Raw genomic sequence first — 17,774 nt, 5'->3', positions numbered from 1 at the left:
CTACAGAGCACTGCTTTTTAAAAGACTACTCCTGAATCTCCCAATAAAAGTCATTTATGGATAAAGAATTATTTTCTCATCCCATCAGCCTAAATCAACGGCCTCACAATTTGGAATTTCCCCTCCATCTGGGTTAGCCAAGCACCATTCACTGTGACCTACATAATTTTCTTTGGTGTCCCTATTTCATTCATTTCCAGATTTTAGCCATCAAAGATCAACACCAGTGACTGGAAATTTCCCCTGGGATTCCTTTTGTGAGAGACATTCCTGTGACATGAATATCGAGTCAAGGCACAGACTCCAGGCAATAAGAAAGGATGACTGACAGGGTCCCTGGGTGGCTCGGTAATTAGGCGTCTGCCTTCGGCTCAGGTCATGATCCCAGGGTCCTGGGATCGAGCCCCACATCGGGCTCCCTGCTTGGTGAGGAGTCTGCTTCTTCCTCTCCCACTCCCCCTGCTTATGTTCCCTCTCAGGCTGTGTCTCTCTCTGTCAAATAAATAAATAAATCTTAAAAAAAAAACAAGAAAGAAAGGCTGACCGACAAAGTCTACCCTCCATTTAAATGCCTTGGGCAAACCTAGATGTCTTGCCTACAAAATTTGAACAAATTAAATTGGATCCCACAGAGGCCTTGACATACGTGAAGGAGCTCCCAGGATGGCATTACTCACGTCTACAGATACCTTCGGCACTCGACCAGACCAAGTTTTCTAAGCAGGTGATAGAAAACATATCCTCAAAATACCCAGGGGAACATTCATAATTCAAAGATGTCCCAATCGGAAACTCAGACTCATCAGTCAGGGTTGTAGGTTTGGCAAACGGAAACTCTTCTGGGGCTTCGCAGTAACCTGGAGAGCAAAATCACAGGAATACCACAGTGAGCAGAGTGATTTCCAACCTACTTCCTCATTCTTTCCAATGAAGCTGGTAGATGCGCTCAGGGAAACAGAGACTTACAATAATGGCAAAAGGTTTTCTTCCCCTTCAAGTTACTTTAGGATGGTGCTTTCCAACAGCATCTACTCATCAGGAAATTTTTTACTACTTGGAAGACTATTCACCCTTCTGGCCTTTCTGCTCTTGTTTCACCAAAGCAAGAATTTTAGCTAATGGTTTCATGTGTCAGGCCTATTAGACTGCCTGTGTGTAGGGTTAACCATTCATATTCTCATTTCTTGGTGTTAATATGCTCATGTATATCAACACATATTTTACCTTCTCTCTCCATTTATTCCTCCCTACCTCCTTCTCAGGGTGTCTACCATAAGCAGCCTCTCTGGCTCTAAATAGCAGTCACTGCTTGTAGTGGGTTGAATGATGTTCCCCCAAAAGGTACACCCATCTAGGACCTCACCATGGAAGCTTACTTGGAATAAGGGTCTTTTCAGCTGTAATTAAGGTAACACTCTCAAGGTGAAATCAGATTTTTGAAACGTATTTAAAAATTGTTTACTTCCTTGATATATTCTATTTAAAATCAATTGATATTTGTAATGCTACTGCTTTTGGCATAAATATTTATATATATATTTCCTTTTCTTTCTGTGGATTGCTTTTGTTTAGTGTTTTATAAGGAGCTTTTAATAGTGTGATTGGGAGCTTTTAATAGTGTGATTGGGGGAATAAAATTTCTAAGTAAAAAAGAAAAAAAAAAAACTGGTGGCACCTGGGTGGCTCAGTCGTTAAGCGTCTGCCTTCGGCTCAGGTCATGATCCCAGGGTCCTGGGATCGAGCCCCGCATTGGGCTCCCTGCTCTGCGGGAAGCCTGCTTCTCCCTCTCCCACTCCCCCTGCTTGTGTTCTCTCTCTCGCTGTGTATCTCTCTCTGTCAAATAAATAAACAAAATCTTTTAAAAAAAAAGAAAAAAAAACTAAGATCGTCCTGGATTACCAGGGTGGGCCCTAAATACAATGATAGGTGGTATCTATAAGAGAAAGGACAGGGACATTTGCAGTTAAATGCTCTACCACTGAGCTATACCCCCAAGGACAGGGACATTTGATACACAGAGACACAGGGGAGAAGGCCATGTGAAGACAGAGGCAGGGATTGGAATGATGTGTCTACAAGCCAAGGAATGCCAGGAGCCACCAGAAGCTGAGAGAGGCAAAGGATTCTCCTTTAGAGTCATAGGAGGGAATGCAGCCCTGCCAACACCTTGATTTCAGACTTTTAGCCCTCAGATCTGTGAAAGAACACCTTTCTGTTGTTTTAAGCCATTTAGTTTGTGGTAATTTTATGGCAGCCCTAGGAAATTACTGACCATTCTCATTTTGATGCTAAGCCAGATATTTAAGAACAATGACAAAACAGACTAAGCCATTGAGCAGCTTTGTCTAAGCAGCTATGTCTTCTTAGTGAAAGGGTAGATTGCGTGCTGCATATTTTGAATAGAGTCTGTACTCAACTATCTCCTTTTTGGAGGAGACTGCTTCTATTTGCCCATTCAATATGCATGGCTGGTGGCCTAGGCAACTTCATTTAAAGAAACCTCACTGGATTCTAATATAACCATCCAGCTGGAATGGGAGGGACACCAAAGAAAGGTTAAATGCCTTTCATCATGTGTTGCTTTTTCTCATTGGCTTGCTTTTCTCTCTCATGTGGTATTCCAAGTCTGGTGCCACATTCCCACTATACTCCCGCTTCCACCTTGGGAAGGCCTACAGTCAGGCCTCAAGAACCAGGTAACCTCCAGTCTTTAGGAAGAAAAAGCCTCTTCCTTTTTTGTACTCTTCCTTGAGCTAATCTTTCCTTGCTTCTAACTCTCAGAATGGAAAAGTTCAAGGACAAAGATTAAGTGGGGCTCAGAAGCCAGGTGACAAATGGGCATACTTTGAGTCAAGGTCTTAAGCTACCAAGGTCGAGTCTTTTTGGTTACTTAGCCTATTTAGCATAGGACTAGCTAAAGCCTTAGCTAAATAATATCCATATTGCCAGTTTGATCCTTTGTATGCCCATGAACTTGCGGGGGGTGTATATCAGTTACCCTGGCATTGGTTAGTGTTCATACCAGTTGTTCTCCAGTCCTCTCCAAAGAAAACGTATTTCTTCTTGATTTATACACAATGCTTACTACTTTCCCCTCACCCTTCCCTCTCTCCTCTTACCCCACTCTGTTCACCACTGCACCAGCAAGAAGAGTTCTTCACATCTTACTATTCAAACACAGCTTGGCACTGCTGGACTCATCTGTTTTAGCTATGGCATGCAACTCTGACACTTTGACTTATGACGATGTTAAACTCACAAACAAACACCATAATCTTATGGAAATATGAAGGATCTTGGCCAGATGTTCTGAATCCATTCGGGGTACATGGGTACTAACCAGCAGGACCAGCAGGTTCACAGCGAGGGGCAGGGCCGCTCCAAATGCCCCTCCCTTGACCGTCACTTGTGCAGTGGATGGTGCTCTCCCCGATGAGGTTGAAGGTCATCCCTCTGGCTGGGTGGTGGTCACACGTGTAAGTAATTTCCTTTCCATAGGGAATGTCTCCCTGAGAAGTTCCGGTGTGGTGCCCATTAAGGATAGAGGGAGGATGTGGACAAAAGATTTCTGGAAAAAACACAAGTGTTCTAAGTTACATTAAAATGTTTATATTTTAATCTGAGTTGATTCCACAATTATGGGATGTGCTGTGACTGTGTTCCCAATTAAATAATTAACTCTCAAAAGAGTATAAACCACAAAATAAATATATTAGGTCTCTGTTGAGATGCTTCTGAATGAAATGACACTGAAATCAAAGCCCAGAAGGGACTTAATCATCCTGAACTCTTCGGAGAGTTAAGATTTCTGGATAATTGAGAGCTCATTCTTTTAAAATAGACAACAGTCTTCTTAATCCCAATGAGAAGAAAATCAACCTTTTAATAAGAAAATTATCCATCAATTCAACAGGAATTTTTTGAGGACCTACTCTTTATCAAGTACTATTTTAAGCACAAGATAGAGAAAATCTTTTTTGACATCAAGGATCTTCACCCCAGAGAGATCTTTCAAAATATATTATACATTTACTATTTGTCTATCACTGATTTAATCTTTTCTTGATGACTCGAGGCTGTTATGCTCAAAAACAAAATGGATGGTTATAGTAATGCCATCACAATGAGTGAAACATCCCAATGGTCCTATGCACGATCCAGAAGATGCAGAAATGTTATGACTTTTGAGATATTTATTAGTTTTTACAGGTTTTTTTCTCATTATGGAAATACACATTTCTTCTTTTGAGCTAACTGTCTGGAGATATTCCTTTCCCTTTCTGATTTGATCTGTATTTGGGAGAGGATACCGCAGCTTGAAAGAATTATGAACAATCAAAAGGTGGAATAGCTTAACCAATGTTTACACTCTAGTGAGTGATCTGGGTTCATGGGAGTATTTTTCTTTCTTTCCTTCATGCTTCTTAACTAGATTCCAGGAAAGTTAAGGTTTTCAAATAGCTGACTTCCAGATATGAAGGATGTAATTATTGAGTTTCATTATATAAATCAATACAAAATTTCCAAACGACTTTAGAGCAAAATATTCATGTGAAAGCATTTATTATAAACACGTATGTTTCAATAGCTATGATCAGAAGATGAAGCAACATCCTGTTTGATTTCATGAAGAAATAAATGGGCAGATTGAATATATTAGTAGTGTTTCTGTATTTAACACATTATATTTCTGTCCTCTTAAAAACAATTATAAACAACAGGAAAGCAAGGTCCTAGTCTGTCTTCTTTACAGGTGTATTCCCAATATCGAATTATTTTATTGCATTACCCTATTTTTTTTGTAATAACACTTGGTATTATCTGAAATAGTCTATTTATGTGTTTGCTTGCCATTATTTTTAAAGATTTAGTTATTTCAAGGGAGAGAGAGAGCACAAACAGGAAAGGCAGAGGGAGAAGGAAAGAGACTCTCAAGCAGACTCTGAGCTCAGCTCTGAGCTTGACGTGGGGCTCGATCCCATGACCCTGAGACAGACCAGAGCCAAAACCAAGAGTCTGACGCTTAACTGACCTTGCCACCCAGGGGCCCCTGTTTGTTATTTTTTTGTCTTTCCCCCTACACAAGGATATAAACAACATGAACGCAGGGTCCTAGTCTGTTTTGTTTACAGCTGTATTCCCAGCATCTAGAAGACCGGTTGGCACATAGCAGGTGCTCAAAACTATTTGTCAAAAGAATGAGGCTAGGAGTGAAGAGCTGATCGAGACAAAGATAGAAAAGCTATCATTTTTTGACAGGAAAAATGCTTCAGGCTCTAAATTTCCCTCTATCTATGAAGTATTTCTCTCCATTTGTAGCACACATTATGCTTATGAACATTATAAACACACATGATGAAACAATCCTTGCAACAAAGAGAGATGTCGATCCAAAGTGAAGATCAATAAAGGGGCAAATATTAGGTAATTTTATAGGCAAAACACATTAAACGAACAAACAAATAAAACATGGAGGGAGGTGCCAACCTGAACAGGCATTCTTTGTACTCACGTTCACACACAGGAACACTGTGATTCCAAAGGCTTTCTGTTCCAACCAAGACGCAGTAACTAGCAGAACTGCCCTTTAAATGGAACCTGAGGAACAAAAGTCACAGTGAATGGGTGAGCACACCATTTCTCTCTCCTGTTCTGCTGAAATACAGTTTAATGCCTGACTTAAATCCCAGGGGAAAAAGCCCAGCTCGTTGGCTTTCCCAGCTGATAGAGGCTCCGAAATCAAAACATTTGGCAGGATTGTGGTTTCCAGTGAAGACAGAGCAATAACAACGGTGTCTGGTTGTCGACCCTCAGGAGGTCATCTGTCCCGCCTGCCCTCGGACAGCTCCCTGTCTGTCTCTGTGTGGAGCTCTGTTCTCTAGGGCACACCATAGCACTTTCCTCTCTAGTGGCTCAGGAGGAAAACGACTCCCAATTCAAGCTGGTCAATCGGAGAAAGTGAGGAAAGACAGCAGAGACTGTTTTTGGCCAAAACTTTTGGAATGCTCCTGAATGATGCCTGTGGCATATCCACATTAGTGATGAGTCAAGCCAAATTATCTAGGACAAATAAGAAAAGGTGAGAAGAGATGATTCTCTGGAGGCCCATCCTCCTAAAACATCTGGCTTATTGTCAGAGCAGCGGCTGCCTGGATTGCCTCCAGGGCTTTGTTGGGTGACAGATATTTGCTGCCTGCCAAGGGACCCTCAGAATATATTGAGGACATCTGCTCTGTCATCCATGATTTTTACCCGTCATCCATGATTTTTAATTTTGCCTGTAAAATTACCTAATCTTTGCCCCTTTGTTGATCTTCACTTTGGATGTGTGTTGGAACATAATACCAAGGTCATTAAGATTCCCAGAAACAGTTCATGACAGAGGGGGGCAAGATGGTGGCAGAGTAATGGACCTCATTTCATCTGGTCCCTTGAATTTAGCTGGATAGCTATCAAACCATTCCAAACACACCCGAATTCAACTGAGATGTAAGAAGATTTATCTGGATCTCCACAAGCAGAAAAATGACTACTTTTTACAAGGTAGGAGGTGCAGAACCTTGAATCCTTGGGGGAAATATCTGAAGATAAGCAGAGGGGGAGGAAGCCTCCATAAGCCAGTCGCCGGAAAGTGATATAACACCAGAGCAAAAAAATCAGGACCCTTGGAAATATACTCTAGTGAAAGGCATCCCCTTCTGAAAAGGGCATAGGGGGTGAATAGGGCAGAATTCTAGGTGGATCATAGTGGTCTCAGGATTCCAGGAGACTCAGAAAGAATGGGGGAGCCCGAACCAATAGAGTGTCCAAGCAGTGGAGCGAGGACATTGGTTATGGTCAGGGAGCCCAGAGGGGACTTTTTGCTCCAGGCACCATAAACTGTGAGCTGAGCTGGTAGGGAGACCTCCCTCTGCCTAAGCACCCTGAAAAGGACTAGAAGGTGCTGGCTGTCTAACATCCTAGAGGAGATATAGAATGGCTTGTGCCCACGACAGCGACAGCTCTCAGGGCAGTGTGGCCCACGAGGAGATGGTGGGCGGCACGCAGTGTGACCTAGGAGCTATGGAGGAGGGTGCTCGCACGAGCCCAGGGTCACTGGCAGTCGAAGAGTCACAAGGCACCGAGGCGCTCGAGGTTCCCTGTAACTCCCCTGGGAGAGGTGCTGCGGGCATGAATTGCATGAGTCTGTGGAGTTGGGACATGCCCAGGTGGAGATGGATTGATCTGGAGTATTTGTTGAGGCGGGGGGCGGGGGGGACCATGACATTGCGGGGCTGGGCCAGAAATTACCCCACGGCCACGTATGCTCTGACCCTCTAAAGAGAAGCAGAGAAGCAGAAAGAAGCCAGGGAACCAAAGCCATGCAGCCAACCAGCTCACATTAAGCCCATCCCCCTGACAAGGGTTGGGGCAACTCCACCCAGGCAAAGAAGCCTGGGGAGCTGAGCAGCAGGCCCCTCCCCCAGAAGACAGACTGGAAGAACAGGTAAATGATAAGCTTATTTTGCACAAGACTGTAAAACCCCAGGGCCAGGGGAAAATAATATAGGGAGCTCCAGGTGTTCCCTCACAACTCGCTTATACTTCAGGCTAAAATTTTACATTTCTTTTTTAGTTTCTTTTCTTATTCTTTTTTTTTTTTTTTATTAACCCTGCTCCTGTTTCAAATAGATTCTTATTTCCCAACCTATGTTTTTAAGTTGTTTCTTAACTTTTTTTTTTCACATATATGTTTTATAGATTTATGCCCCATACTAGCCCGTTTTTCACTCTATTCAATATTATCTTGAGATATATGTAAGTTCTGATTTCTTTGCAATTTGGGGATATAGTGTCTTCTAACACACAGACCAAAAATCAAGCAGGAATGAGCAGATCACCCTGCTGTGTCCACCCTGAGAGATTATAATCTCTCTCCCCACCCTTGCTCTTTTTTCCCACTCTTTCTTTTCTCTTTCTTTTTTATTGTTTTGGATCATCTTGGCTTTGGTGGTGTATCTGTGGTAGCTTTTGACCACTTCGTATATTTTCTAAGGTGCATTTTGCTTGGGTCATGATTGATATTTTGGACTCTGTACATTCCCTCAAACATCCCTCAACAGAATGACAAGGAGGAACTCCCAACAAAGAAAAGAACCAGAGACAATGTCTTCTGCCACAGATCTAATGGATACGGATATAGGCAAGAAGTCAGAGATAGACTTCAGGGTAGAAATCAGGAAGTCAATAGCTGGGCTTGAGAAAAGCATTAGTGACAATATAGAATCTGTAAGAGCAGAAATGAGATCTAATCAGGCTGAACTTAAAAATGCTATGGATGAGATGCAGTCTAACCTGGATACTCTAACAGTCAAGGTAAATGAAGCAGAAGAACAAATTAGTGATCTAGGAAAGGAAGGAAGCTGAGGAAGATAGAGATAGGCAGCTAGTTGCCCATTGGAACAGACTTAGAAAGACAATGATGCCATGAAATGTTCCAATGTCAGAATTATTGGGATCCCTGAGGGGGTGGAGAGAGAGAGAGAGAGAGAGGACTAGAAGGTATATTTGAGCAAATCATAGCTGAGAACTTCCCTAATCTGGGGAAGGAAACAAGCATTCATGTCCAAGAGGCAGAGAGGACCCCTCCCAAAATCAATAAAAATAGATCAATGCCCCAACATATAATAGTGAAGCTTGCAAATCTTAGAGCCAAGGAAGCTATCCTGAGAACAGCTAGGGGAAAGAGATTTCTTACATATGGAGGGAGGAACATCAGAATAACATCAGACCTATCCACAGAGACCTGGCAAGCCAGAAAGGGCTGGCAAGACATATTCAGGGTAGTAAATGAGAAGAACATGCAGCCAAGAATACTTTATCCAGCAAGGCTGTCATTCAGAACGGATGGAGAGATAAAGAGCATCCAGGACTGGCAGAAACTGAAAGAATCTCTGACCACCAAGCCAGCCCTGCAAGAAATATTAACGGGGATTCTATAAAAGAAGAAAGACCTCAAGAGTAATGTAGACCAGAAATTAAGAGATAACTATAGAAACGGGGACTTTACAGGCAATACAATGACACTAAATTCATATCTTTCAATAGTTACTCTCAATGTGAATGGGCTGAATGCTCCCATCAAAAGGCACACGTTTCAGATTGGATAAAAAAGCAGGACCCATCCACATGCTGTCTACAAAAGACTCATTTTGGACCTAAAGACACCTCCAGATTGAAAGTAAGGGCATGGAGAACCATTTATTATGCTAGTGGACCTCAAAAGAGAGCTGGGGTAGCAATTCTCATATCAGACAAATTAGATTTTAAGCCAAACACTGTAGTAAGAGATGTAGAAGGACACTGTATCATACTTAAAGGGTCTAGCCAACAAAAAAATATAATAATTGTAATTATCTATGCCCCCAACACAGGAGCAGCCAACTACATAAACCAACTTTTAACCAAAATAAGAATCATAATAATACCTTAGTAGTAGGAGACTTCAACACTCCATTCACAGCATTAGAAAGATCATCTAAGCAGAAGAACAACAAAGAAACAAGAGCTTTGAAGGACACATTGGACCAAATGGACTTTGTAGATATATACAGAACATACCATCCTAAAACAAAAGAATACTCATTCTTCTCGAGTGCACATGGAACTTTCTCCAGAATAGATCACATACTGGGTCACAAATGAGGTCTCAACCGATACCAAAAGATTGAGATTATTCCCTGCATATTTTCAGACTGCAATGCATTGAAACTGGAACTCAACCACAAGGGAAAATTTGGAAGGGATGCAAACACTTGGAGGTTAAAAAGCATCCTGCTAAAGAATGAATGGGTCAACCAGGAAATTAAAGAGGAACTTAAACAATTCATGCAAACCAATGAAAATGAAAACACATCGGTTCAGAACCTATGGGATACTGCAAAGGCAGTCCTCAGAGGGAAGTACATAGCCATCCAAGCCTCTCTCAAAAAATCAGAAAAATCCCAAATGCACAAGCTAAGCTCATACCTAAAGGATATGGAGAGAGAACAGCAAATAAAGCCTAAACCAAGCAGGAGAACAGAAATAATAAAGATTAGAGCAGAAATCAATGAAATAGAAACTAGAAGAACAGTAGAACAGATCAACGAAATTAGAAGCTGGTTCTTCGAAAGAATTAAAAAGATAAATAAACCTCTGGCCAGACTTATTCAAAAGAAAAGAGAATGGACCCAAATTAATAAAATCATGAATGAAAGGGGAGAAATCACAACCAACACGAAGGAAATAGAGACAATTATTAGAACTTACTACCAGCAGCTATATGCCAACAAACTAGGCAATCTGGAAGAAACGGATGCATTCCTGGACACTTATAAACTACGAAGACTGAAACAGGAAGAAATAGATGATCTGAACAGACCAATAACCAGGAAGGAAATTGAAACAGTAATCAAAAACCTGCTAAAAAACAAGAGTCCAGGGCCAGATGGCCTCCCAGGGGAATTCCACCAAACATTTAAAGAAGAAATCATGCCTATTTTACTGAAGCTGTTCCAAAAAACAGAAATGGAAGTAAAACTTCCAAACTCATTTTATGAGGCCAGCGTTACCACGATCCCAAAACCAGACAAAGATCCCATCAGAAAGGAGAATTACAGACCAATATCCCTGATGAGCATGGATGCCCAAATACTCAACAAGATCCTAGCCATTAGGATCCAATAGTACATTAAAAGGATTATTCACCATGACCAGGTGGGATTTATTCCTGGGATGCAAGGGTGGTTCAACATTCGCAAATCAATCAATGTGATTGATCACATTAACAAAAGAAGAGACAAGAACCATATGATCCTCTCAACTGACGCAGAAAAAAACATTCAACAAAATACAGCAACCTTTCCTGATTAAAACTCTTCAAAATATAGGGATGGAGGGAATATACCTCAATATCATAAAAACCATCTATAAAAAGCCCACAGCAAATATCATTATCAATGGGGAAAAACTGAGAGCTTTTCCCTTAAGGTCAGGAACACGACAGGGATGCCCACTCTCACCACTTTTGTTCAACATAGTACTAGAAGTCCTAGCCACAGCAATCAGACAACAAAAAGAAATGAAAGGCATTGAAATTGGCAAAGAAGTCAAACTATCTCTCTTCACAGATGACATGATACTTTATGTGGAAAAACCCGATAGACTCCACTGCCAAATTACTAGAAGTCATACAGCAATTCAGCAACATGGCAGGATACAAAATCAATGCACAGAAATCAGTTGCATTTCTATACACTAACAATGTGACTGAAGAAAGAGAAATTATGGAATCGATTCCACTTAAAATAACACCAAAAACCATGAGATACCTAGGAATAAACCTAACCAAAGAGGTAAAGGATCTATACTCTAGAAACTACGGAACACTTATGAAAGAAATTGAGGAAGACACAAAGAGATGGAAAAACATTCCAAGCTCATGGATTGGAAGAATAAACATTGTGAAAATGTCCATGTTGCCCAGAGCAATCTACACTTTCAATGCAATCCCTATAAAATCACCATCGACATTTTTCAAGAACTGAAACAAACAATCCTAGAATTTGTATGGAACCAGAAAAGACCCTGAATCTCCAGGGGATTGTTGAAAAAGAAAACCAAAGCTGGGAGCATCACAATGCCTGATTTCAAGCTATATTACAAAGCTGTGATCAACAAGATAGCATGGTATTGGCATAAAAACAGACGCATAGATCAATGGAACAGAATAGAGACCCCAGAAATGGACCCTCAACTCTATGGTCAACTAATCTTCGACAAATCAGGAAGGAATATCCAATGGAAAAAAGACAGTCTCTTCAATAAATGGTGCTGGGAAAATTGGGCAGCCACATGCAGAAGAATGAAACTGGACCATTTTCTTACACCATACACAAAGATAAACTCAAAATGGATGAAAGACCTAAATGTGAGACAGGAATCCATCAAAATCCTAGAGGAGAACGAAAGCAGTAACCTCTTCGACATTGGCCACGGCGACTTCTTTTAAGACATATCGCTAAAGGCAAGGGAAAGAAAAACAAAAATGAACTTTTGGGACTTCATCAAGATAAAAAGCTTTTGCACAGGGGTGCCTGGGTGGCTCGGTCGTTAAGCTCCTGCCTTCGGCTCAGGTCATGATCCCAGGGTCCTTGGATCGAGCCCCACATCGGGCTCCCTGCTCAGTGGGAAGCCTGCCTCTCCCTCTCCCACTCCCCCTGCTTGTGTTCCCTCTCTCCCTGTGTCTCTCTCAAATAAATAAATAAATAAAATCTTAAAAAAAAAAAAGCTTTTGCACAGCAAAGGAAACAATCAACAAAACTAAGAGGCAACTGACAGAATGGGAGAAGATATTTGCAAATGACGTTACGGATAAAGGGCTTGTACTCAAGATTTATAAAGAACTTACCAAACTCAACACCCAAAAAACAAATAATCCAGTCAATAAAGGGGCAGAAGACATGAACAGACACTTCTCCAAAGAAGACATACAAATGTCTAACAGACACAAGAATAAATGTTCAACATTAGTAGCCATCAGGGAAATACAAATCAAAACCACATTGAGATACCACCTTACACCAGTCAGAATGGCAAAAATTAACAAGACAGGAAACAACAAGTATTGGCAGGATGTGGAGAAAGGGGAACCCTCTTATATTGTTGGTGGGAATGCAAACTGGTGCAGCCATTCTGGAAAACAGTATGGCGGTTCCTCAGGACGTTAAAAATAGAGCTACCCTATTACCCAAATTGCACTACTGGGTATTTACCCCAAAGATACAGATGTAGTGAAAAGAAGGGTCACATGCACCCCCATGTTCATAGCACCAATGTCCACAATAGCCAAACTGTGGAATGAGCCGAGATGCCCTTCAACAGACGAACGGATAAAGAAGATGTGGTCCATATATACAATGGAATATTACTCAGCCATTAGAAAGGATGAATACCTACCATTTGCATCGACATGGAGGGAACTGGAGGGGATTATGCTAGGTGAAATCAGTCAAGCAGGGAAAGACAATTATCATATGGTTTCACTCATATGTGGAACATAAGGAATAGTGTGGAGGCCCACAGGGGAAGGGAGGGAAAACTGAATGGGAAGAAATCAGAGAGCGAGACAAACCATGAGAGACTCTGGAATCCGGGAACCAAACTGAGGGCTACAGAAGGGAGTGAGGTAGGGGGATAGGGTAACCGGGTGATGGATATTAAGGAGGGCAGGTGTGGTGATGAGCACTGGGTGTTATATGCAACTAATGAATTGTTGAACACTACATCAAAAACTAATGACGTATTATATGTTGGCCAATTGAACATAATAAAAAAAAAGTTCATGACATTATTGGAAACATGAGCATCAGTCTTCATGTTCCTTCAACACAGACTAATTCTAATTAGATGACATAAAATTGGATTGAAAAATACTCCTATTTACACTTTCGTTCCTATTCCAAATTCCACTATTGATTGGTTTAAAATTGTGTTTTGAAACACTCGTGCATATGACTTATTTTATAAATAACTTTCTTTGACATACCAACCTTTTTTTTAACAACCGCTCTGCAATATTCATCCCTTCATGCCTACAAATTACTTTTCATTCATACATGTAATGTTTCACCTAAATATTCATGATCTGTTGTTATACTTCTGCTGTTCAACAGTGTATTTAGCGTTTTTCCTTTTCAAGCACCTGTTCATGGTTCTATCTGGTTCCTACCATACTTCCCAATCACTGTTTCAGATATTAGTCTTTTTGGTACTTCTTTTCCGTTAGGTAGCTTGCTCTTTGGATAGACCCCCACTGCCCACCGTGTCAGCATATCAGCATGGAGTACTGAGTCCCCCATCTCTCTGCCAGGTCACACTCACCCCTCATCACAAACGAAGGACACTTTTGCCCCAAGCCGGAAATTCAGTGGAAAGAGCACACGGCCATTAGGGAGTTGGTCCAGGAAGTCCACACATGATTTCACTAGGAAAACCACCACAACAAGGAAAACAGAAGTAAGATGGCCGTGTGAGGACCAAAAAGATGGATCTGCAAATAGATGAAAGTGGAGGCACCTGCACATCTTGGGGCTGCTGGGCTCCAGTCTCCCTGGGGCGTGCAGCGCAGAGAAGCAGCCCCTCGGAGATCATAGCCGGGCTCGCAGCTGTAGAACACTTCATGCCCGGGGAAGAAATTGGTCTCTTTGCCTGCGGCGCGCTTACCATGCAGAATTTCTGGAGGCGACTGACATACTGGGGAAAGAACAGGTGCCAAGTACCAGTCAGTTATGGGGAAGTGTCTTTTGCTACATTCTAACCCTTCCGAGGAGTTACAGACTCATCATTCAAGGGGAGTTCAGGTGTAACAAAGGAAACCAAATGATACTCCCGCCCCTCCTTTTACTGTTATGGAAGTTCAGAATATGGAAGGGAGGTAGCTAAAGGCCTCACAACTAGTAAGAGGCCGATAATTCAAACTGAGTTCTTCCTGGCGCTAGGTCAAATGTATGGCCAGGCCCCCAGGGGTGCTTTCTTTAGTGCTGGCTAGTCAATATGGAATTATTAGCCCTATTGTAAAGCATTGCCGTGAAGAGTAAATGAGATGTCATTTAGAGCGCTTATTGCCCAGCTGACTAAAGAGTGCACCTCAGTTTTCAGGGTATCTGAGAGATACTGAAGCTGGTATTTTGCCCTGAGGATTGCTCAGTATGAGAGTCCCAAACGTCTCCTTCCTCGAATGATTAAGCTCCTGCTTTCAAAATGAAGGCACATATACTTAAGTGCACACTTGCATGTGTGTGCGCGTGCGCACGCGCGCGCACACACACACACACACACACATACACACACACTTTCTTAATTTCATGCTTCATCCCCCCACATTGACTGCACGGATCACCATGCATTCTTCTCCCAGAACAAACACTGATCTCCTGATCCTCTTGCAACCCATGCCCTTTGTTGGTCCCTTCAAAGCCTCAGTCAGACTCACCCCTAGAGCAGCTTGGCAACTCTGGCCCCCATTTGTTTTGGGCTTGGCATTGCACACTGGAGGGTCCTTTAATGACAAAGCCGGGCTCACAGATAAACCTCACAATTTCATGTAAGGAAAATAAGGTTTTGCTCTCAGATACCCTTATTGCATTTTCAATGTCTGGAGGTGTGCATTTATTAGGTATGATGCACTGAGGGGGGTCACTGCTCCATATGCCAACGCGATTGTCTTTGCTGGTGCAATGTATTGATGAGTTGCCCACAAGCTCAAACAGCTTTTTCCCTCTCTGTCCAAGATGGCAGCGATAGTTCACCACGGTTCCATATGGAAAAGACTCTCTGCTGGTGCTAAAGAAACGTCCATTGGCGATGGCTGGGGGTGGCCCACAAGGAATAGCTGGGAAAAGAGATGGCAACTTAAATAATAGTGAGTCAAAGTAACTAGTCAGAGAAATCAAATGAGTATCACTATTTTTACATTTGTTATTGGTTTTTAATCTTTGTTAACATGCAGACACATTTTTACAAGGTTGTGATTTTGGTGGGCATAATAGCATGCCTTCTGCCTTTCCTACTTATATTATTCCCTATGAGCATAAGCATTTTTTAAAACAATCCCCATTCCTTTCATCTTAGATAGCTCTTTGATCATATTATCACACCATAGTGTACACAGTTTTCTCCTACTCTTTTCCATTTGCCTTCTTAATTTCCATTTTGTTATTAGCTCAGGATAGCTTTCAAAAATTAAAAAGACCCTTGCTAAAAGAAAAATGGAAGGGGAGAGAAACAACACAGATACACTAGAGTAGGAAATAGAATTCAAACATATTTGCATATGTATAAGAAAATTATATGAAACTATAGACTATATATGTAATGTTAAACATTTTGAAAATCTAAATGATATGAATGGAAATAGAAATTACCAATATTCATTCAAGAAAATATAGAAAGCTAGAATGGATGAAGAAACTTGTCAGAATAGAAAAAATCTTTTACATAAAATTGTATAAAGTCACTTCCAGGTAATACACACTTCCAAATGAAATTTCAAATGTTTCACGAGATATAAAAGATAGAAAACTTACCAACTCATTTTATCAAGCCGATGTTTGATATCACAACATGGTACCCACGTAGAAGTGATCATATATTAGTCCACAAAGCACCCTCAATACTTTTGAAAATGTAGAAGGAGGACATAGCACACTATATTACTATAATGCTATATAACTAGAACCAAGTAACTTTATCTAAAACTCCAAAACACTTGAAATTAAAAATAAGATTTCTTGGGGCTCCTGGGTGACTCAGCCAGCTAAGCATCCAACTCTGGGTTTCCACTTGGGTCATGATCTCACGGTCCTGGGACTGAACCCCACGTTGTGTGCCGTGCTCAGAGGGGAGTCTGCTTGAGGATTCTCTCTCCCTCTGCCCACTCTCTCCACCCCCGCTCGCTCTCTCCTTAAAAAGTAAATCAATCAGGGGCACCTGGGTGGTAGTCATTAAACGTCTGCCTTCGGCTGGGGTCGTGATCCCCGGGTCCTGGGATTGATCCCCGCGTCGGGCTCCCTGCTCAGCGGGAAGCCTGCTTCTCCCTCTCCCACTCCCCCTGCTTGTGTTCCCTCTCTCGCTGTCTCTCTCTGTCAAATAAATAAATCAAATCTTTAAAAAAATAATAAAAAAAGAAAAAATCAATCTTTAAAACAATAAATGAAAATAAAAATTCTTAAGGAGGCTTCTCCTTCTGGTAAGGGTGATCTTAATAATTTAAATCAGACATCACTCTACCTCCATTTCCTCCCCCAAGAAAGACTATAGATGCTAGATAAATTATAAAATGTATCTGTGAGTGCATTAGAAAGCTAATAAACTAGGGACGCATTACTGGACCATGATCTGACAGGAGATAAAAATCCAGGTGAGAGTCAGGCATGTAGGCTGCTTTTCTGCTGGAAGGTGAGCTGAACCAGGAGGGCGCATCTGAGTGGCGAGTAGACTTTTGATCATCTCATGGAATCAAGGAACAAAAACTGGAGTCCAGGTCTTGCAACGTGGAAGCCATGCTAACACCTTCGGATGTGTCCTGGGACCTCAAAGCCATGGGCCCTGGGACTCAAGATTACTGCAGTTGTTCTGCAAGTACTGTAGGTGGCCCGGAAAAATAACAGTGTCTGAAACTTGGTGAAAGTGGTCCCACATTGCGTGTGCCCCCATGTTTCTGAAGAAATAACAACAAGAATCCTTTCTGAAGAAGGTTCGTCATCTAAGACCTTGAATTCATTTCTGCAGAAAGGTTTCCAATAAAATTCCACACATACAGTGAAGGATCACACGGTACTCAAAAGAGATAAAATCACATGAAGAAGAGTCAGCAGAATCACTGACAATAGAAATTGAATCATTAGGGCCCCAGATATTGGAGTTTTTGCTCATAGATTTAAAATAGATTTTTTTTTAAAGATATCATTTATTTATTTGACAGAGAGAGACACAGCGAGAGAGGAACACAAGCAGGGGGAGTGGGAGAGGGAGTTATGTTTCTCTCTTCAAGGACAAAATATACAAAAACTAAATTTTTGGTGAGAACTAGAAACAAAAACAACAGGGCAAATTTTGAAAGGAACCAAATACAAGTTCTTATCATTGTAAAGTACAGTTACTGAAATTAAGAACCTGATAGAATTAACAGCAGGTCAGACACAGTTTAATAAAAATCAATGAATTGGAAGCTAAGACAGAAGGAAATACCCAGA

General features: G+C 41.5%; 1 protein-coding gene across 1 annotated transcript in view; it reads right to left on the bottom strand.

The window, feature by feature from the left end:
• Positions 1 to 17,774, bottom strand: part of LOC116643532 (complement receptor type 1-like) — a 61,209-nt gene that overhangs the window by 25,370 nt on the left and 18,065 nt on the right. The window contains exons 5-10 of the mRNA XM_032422392.1: positions 15,014 to 15,412; positions 14,098 to 14,274; positions 13,903 to 14,005; positions 5,513 to 5,598; positions 3,341 to 3,568; positions 678 to 857 (exon numbers count right to left, since the gene is read on the bottom strand). Of these exons, the coding sequence (XP_032278283.1) occupies positions 678 to 857; positions 3,341 to 3,568; positions 5,513 to 5,598; positions 13,903 to 14,005; positions 14,098 to 14,274; positions 15,014 to 15,412 (1,173 nt within the window). The remainder of the gene's footprint in view (positions 1 to 677; positions 858 to 3,340; positions 3,569 to 5,512; positions 5,599 to 13,902; positions 14,006 to 14,097; positions 14,275 to 15,013; positions 15,413 to 17,774) is intronic.

Source organism: Phoca vitulina, unplaced genomic scaffold (genome assembly GCF_004348235.1).
Source record: "Phoca vitulina isolate PV1807 unplaced genomic scaffold, GSC_HSeal_1.0 scaffold26, whole genome shotgun sequence".
In the NCBI taxonomy this organism is placed as follows: domain Eukaryota; kingdom Metazoa; phylum Chordata; class Mammalia; order Carnivora; family Phocidae; genus Phoca; species Phoca vitulina.
The sequence above is the reverse complement of the archived record's forward strand: the minus strand, read 5'-3'. Positions and strand labels throughout refer to the sequence as shown.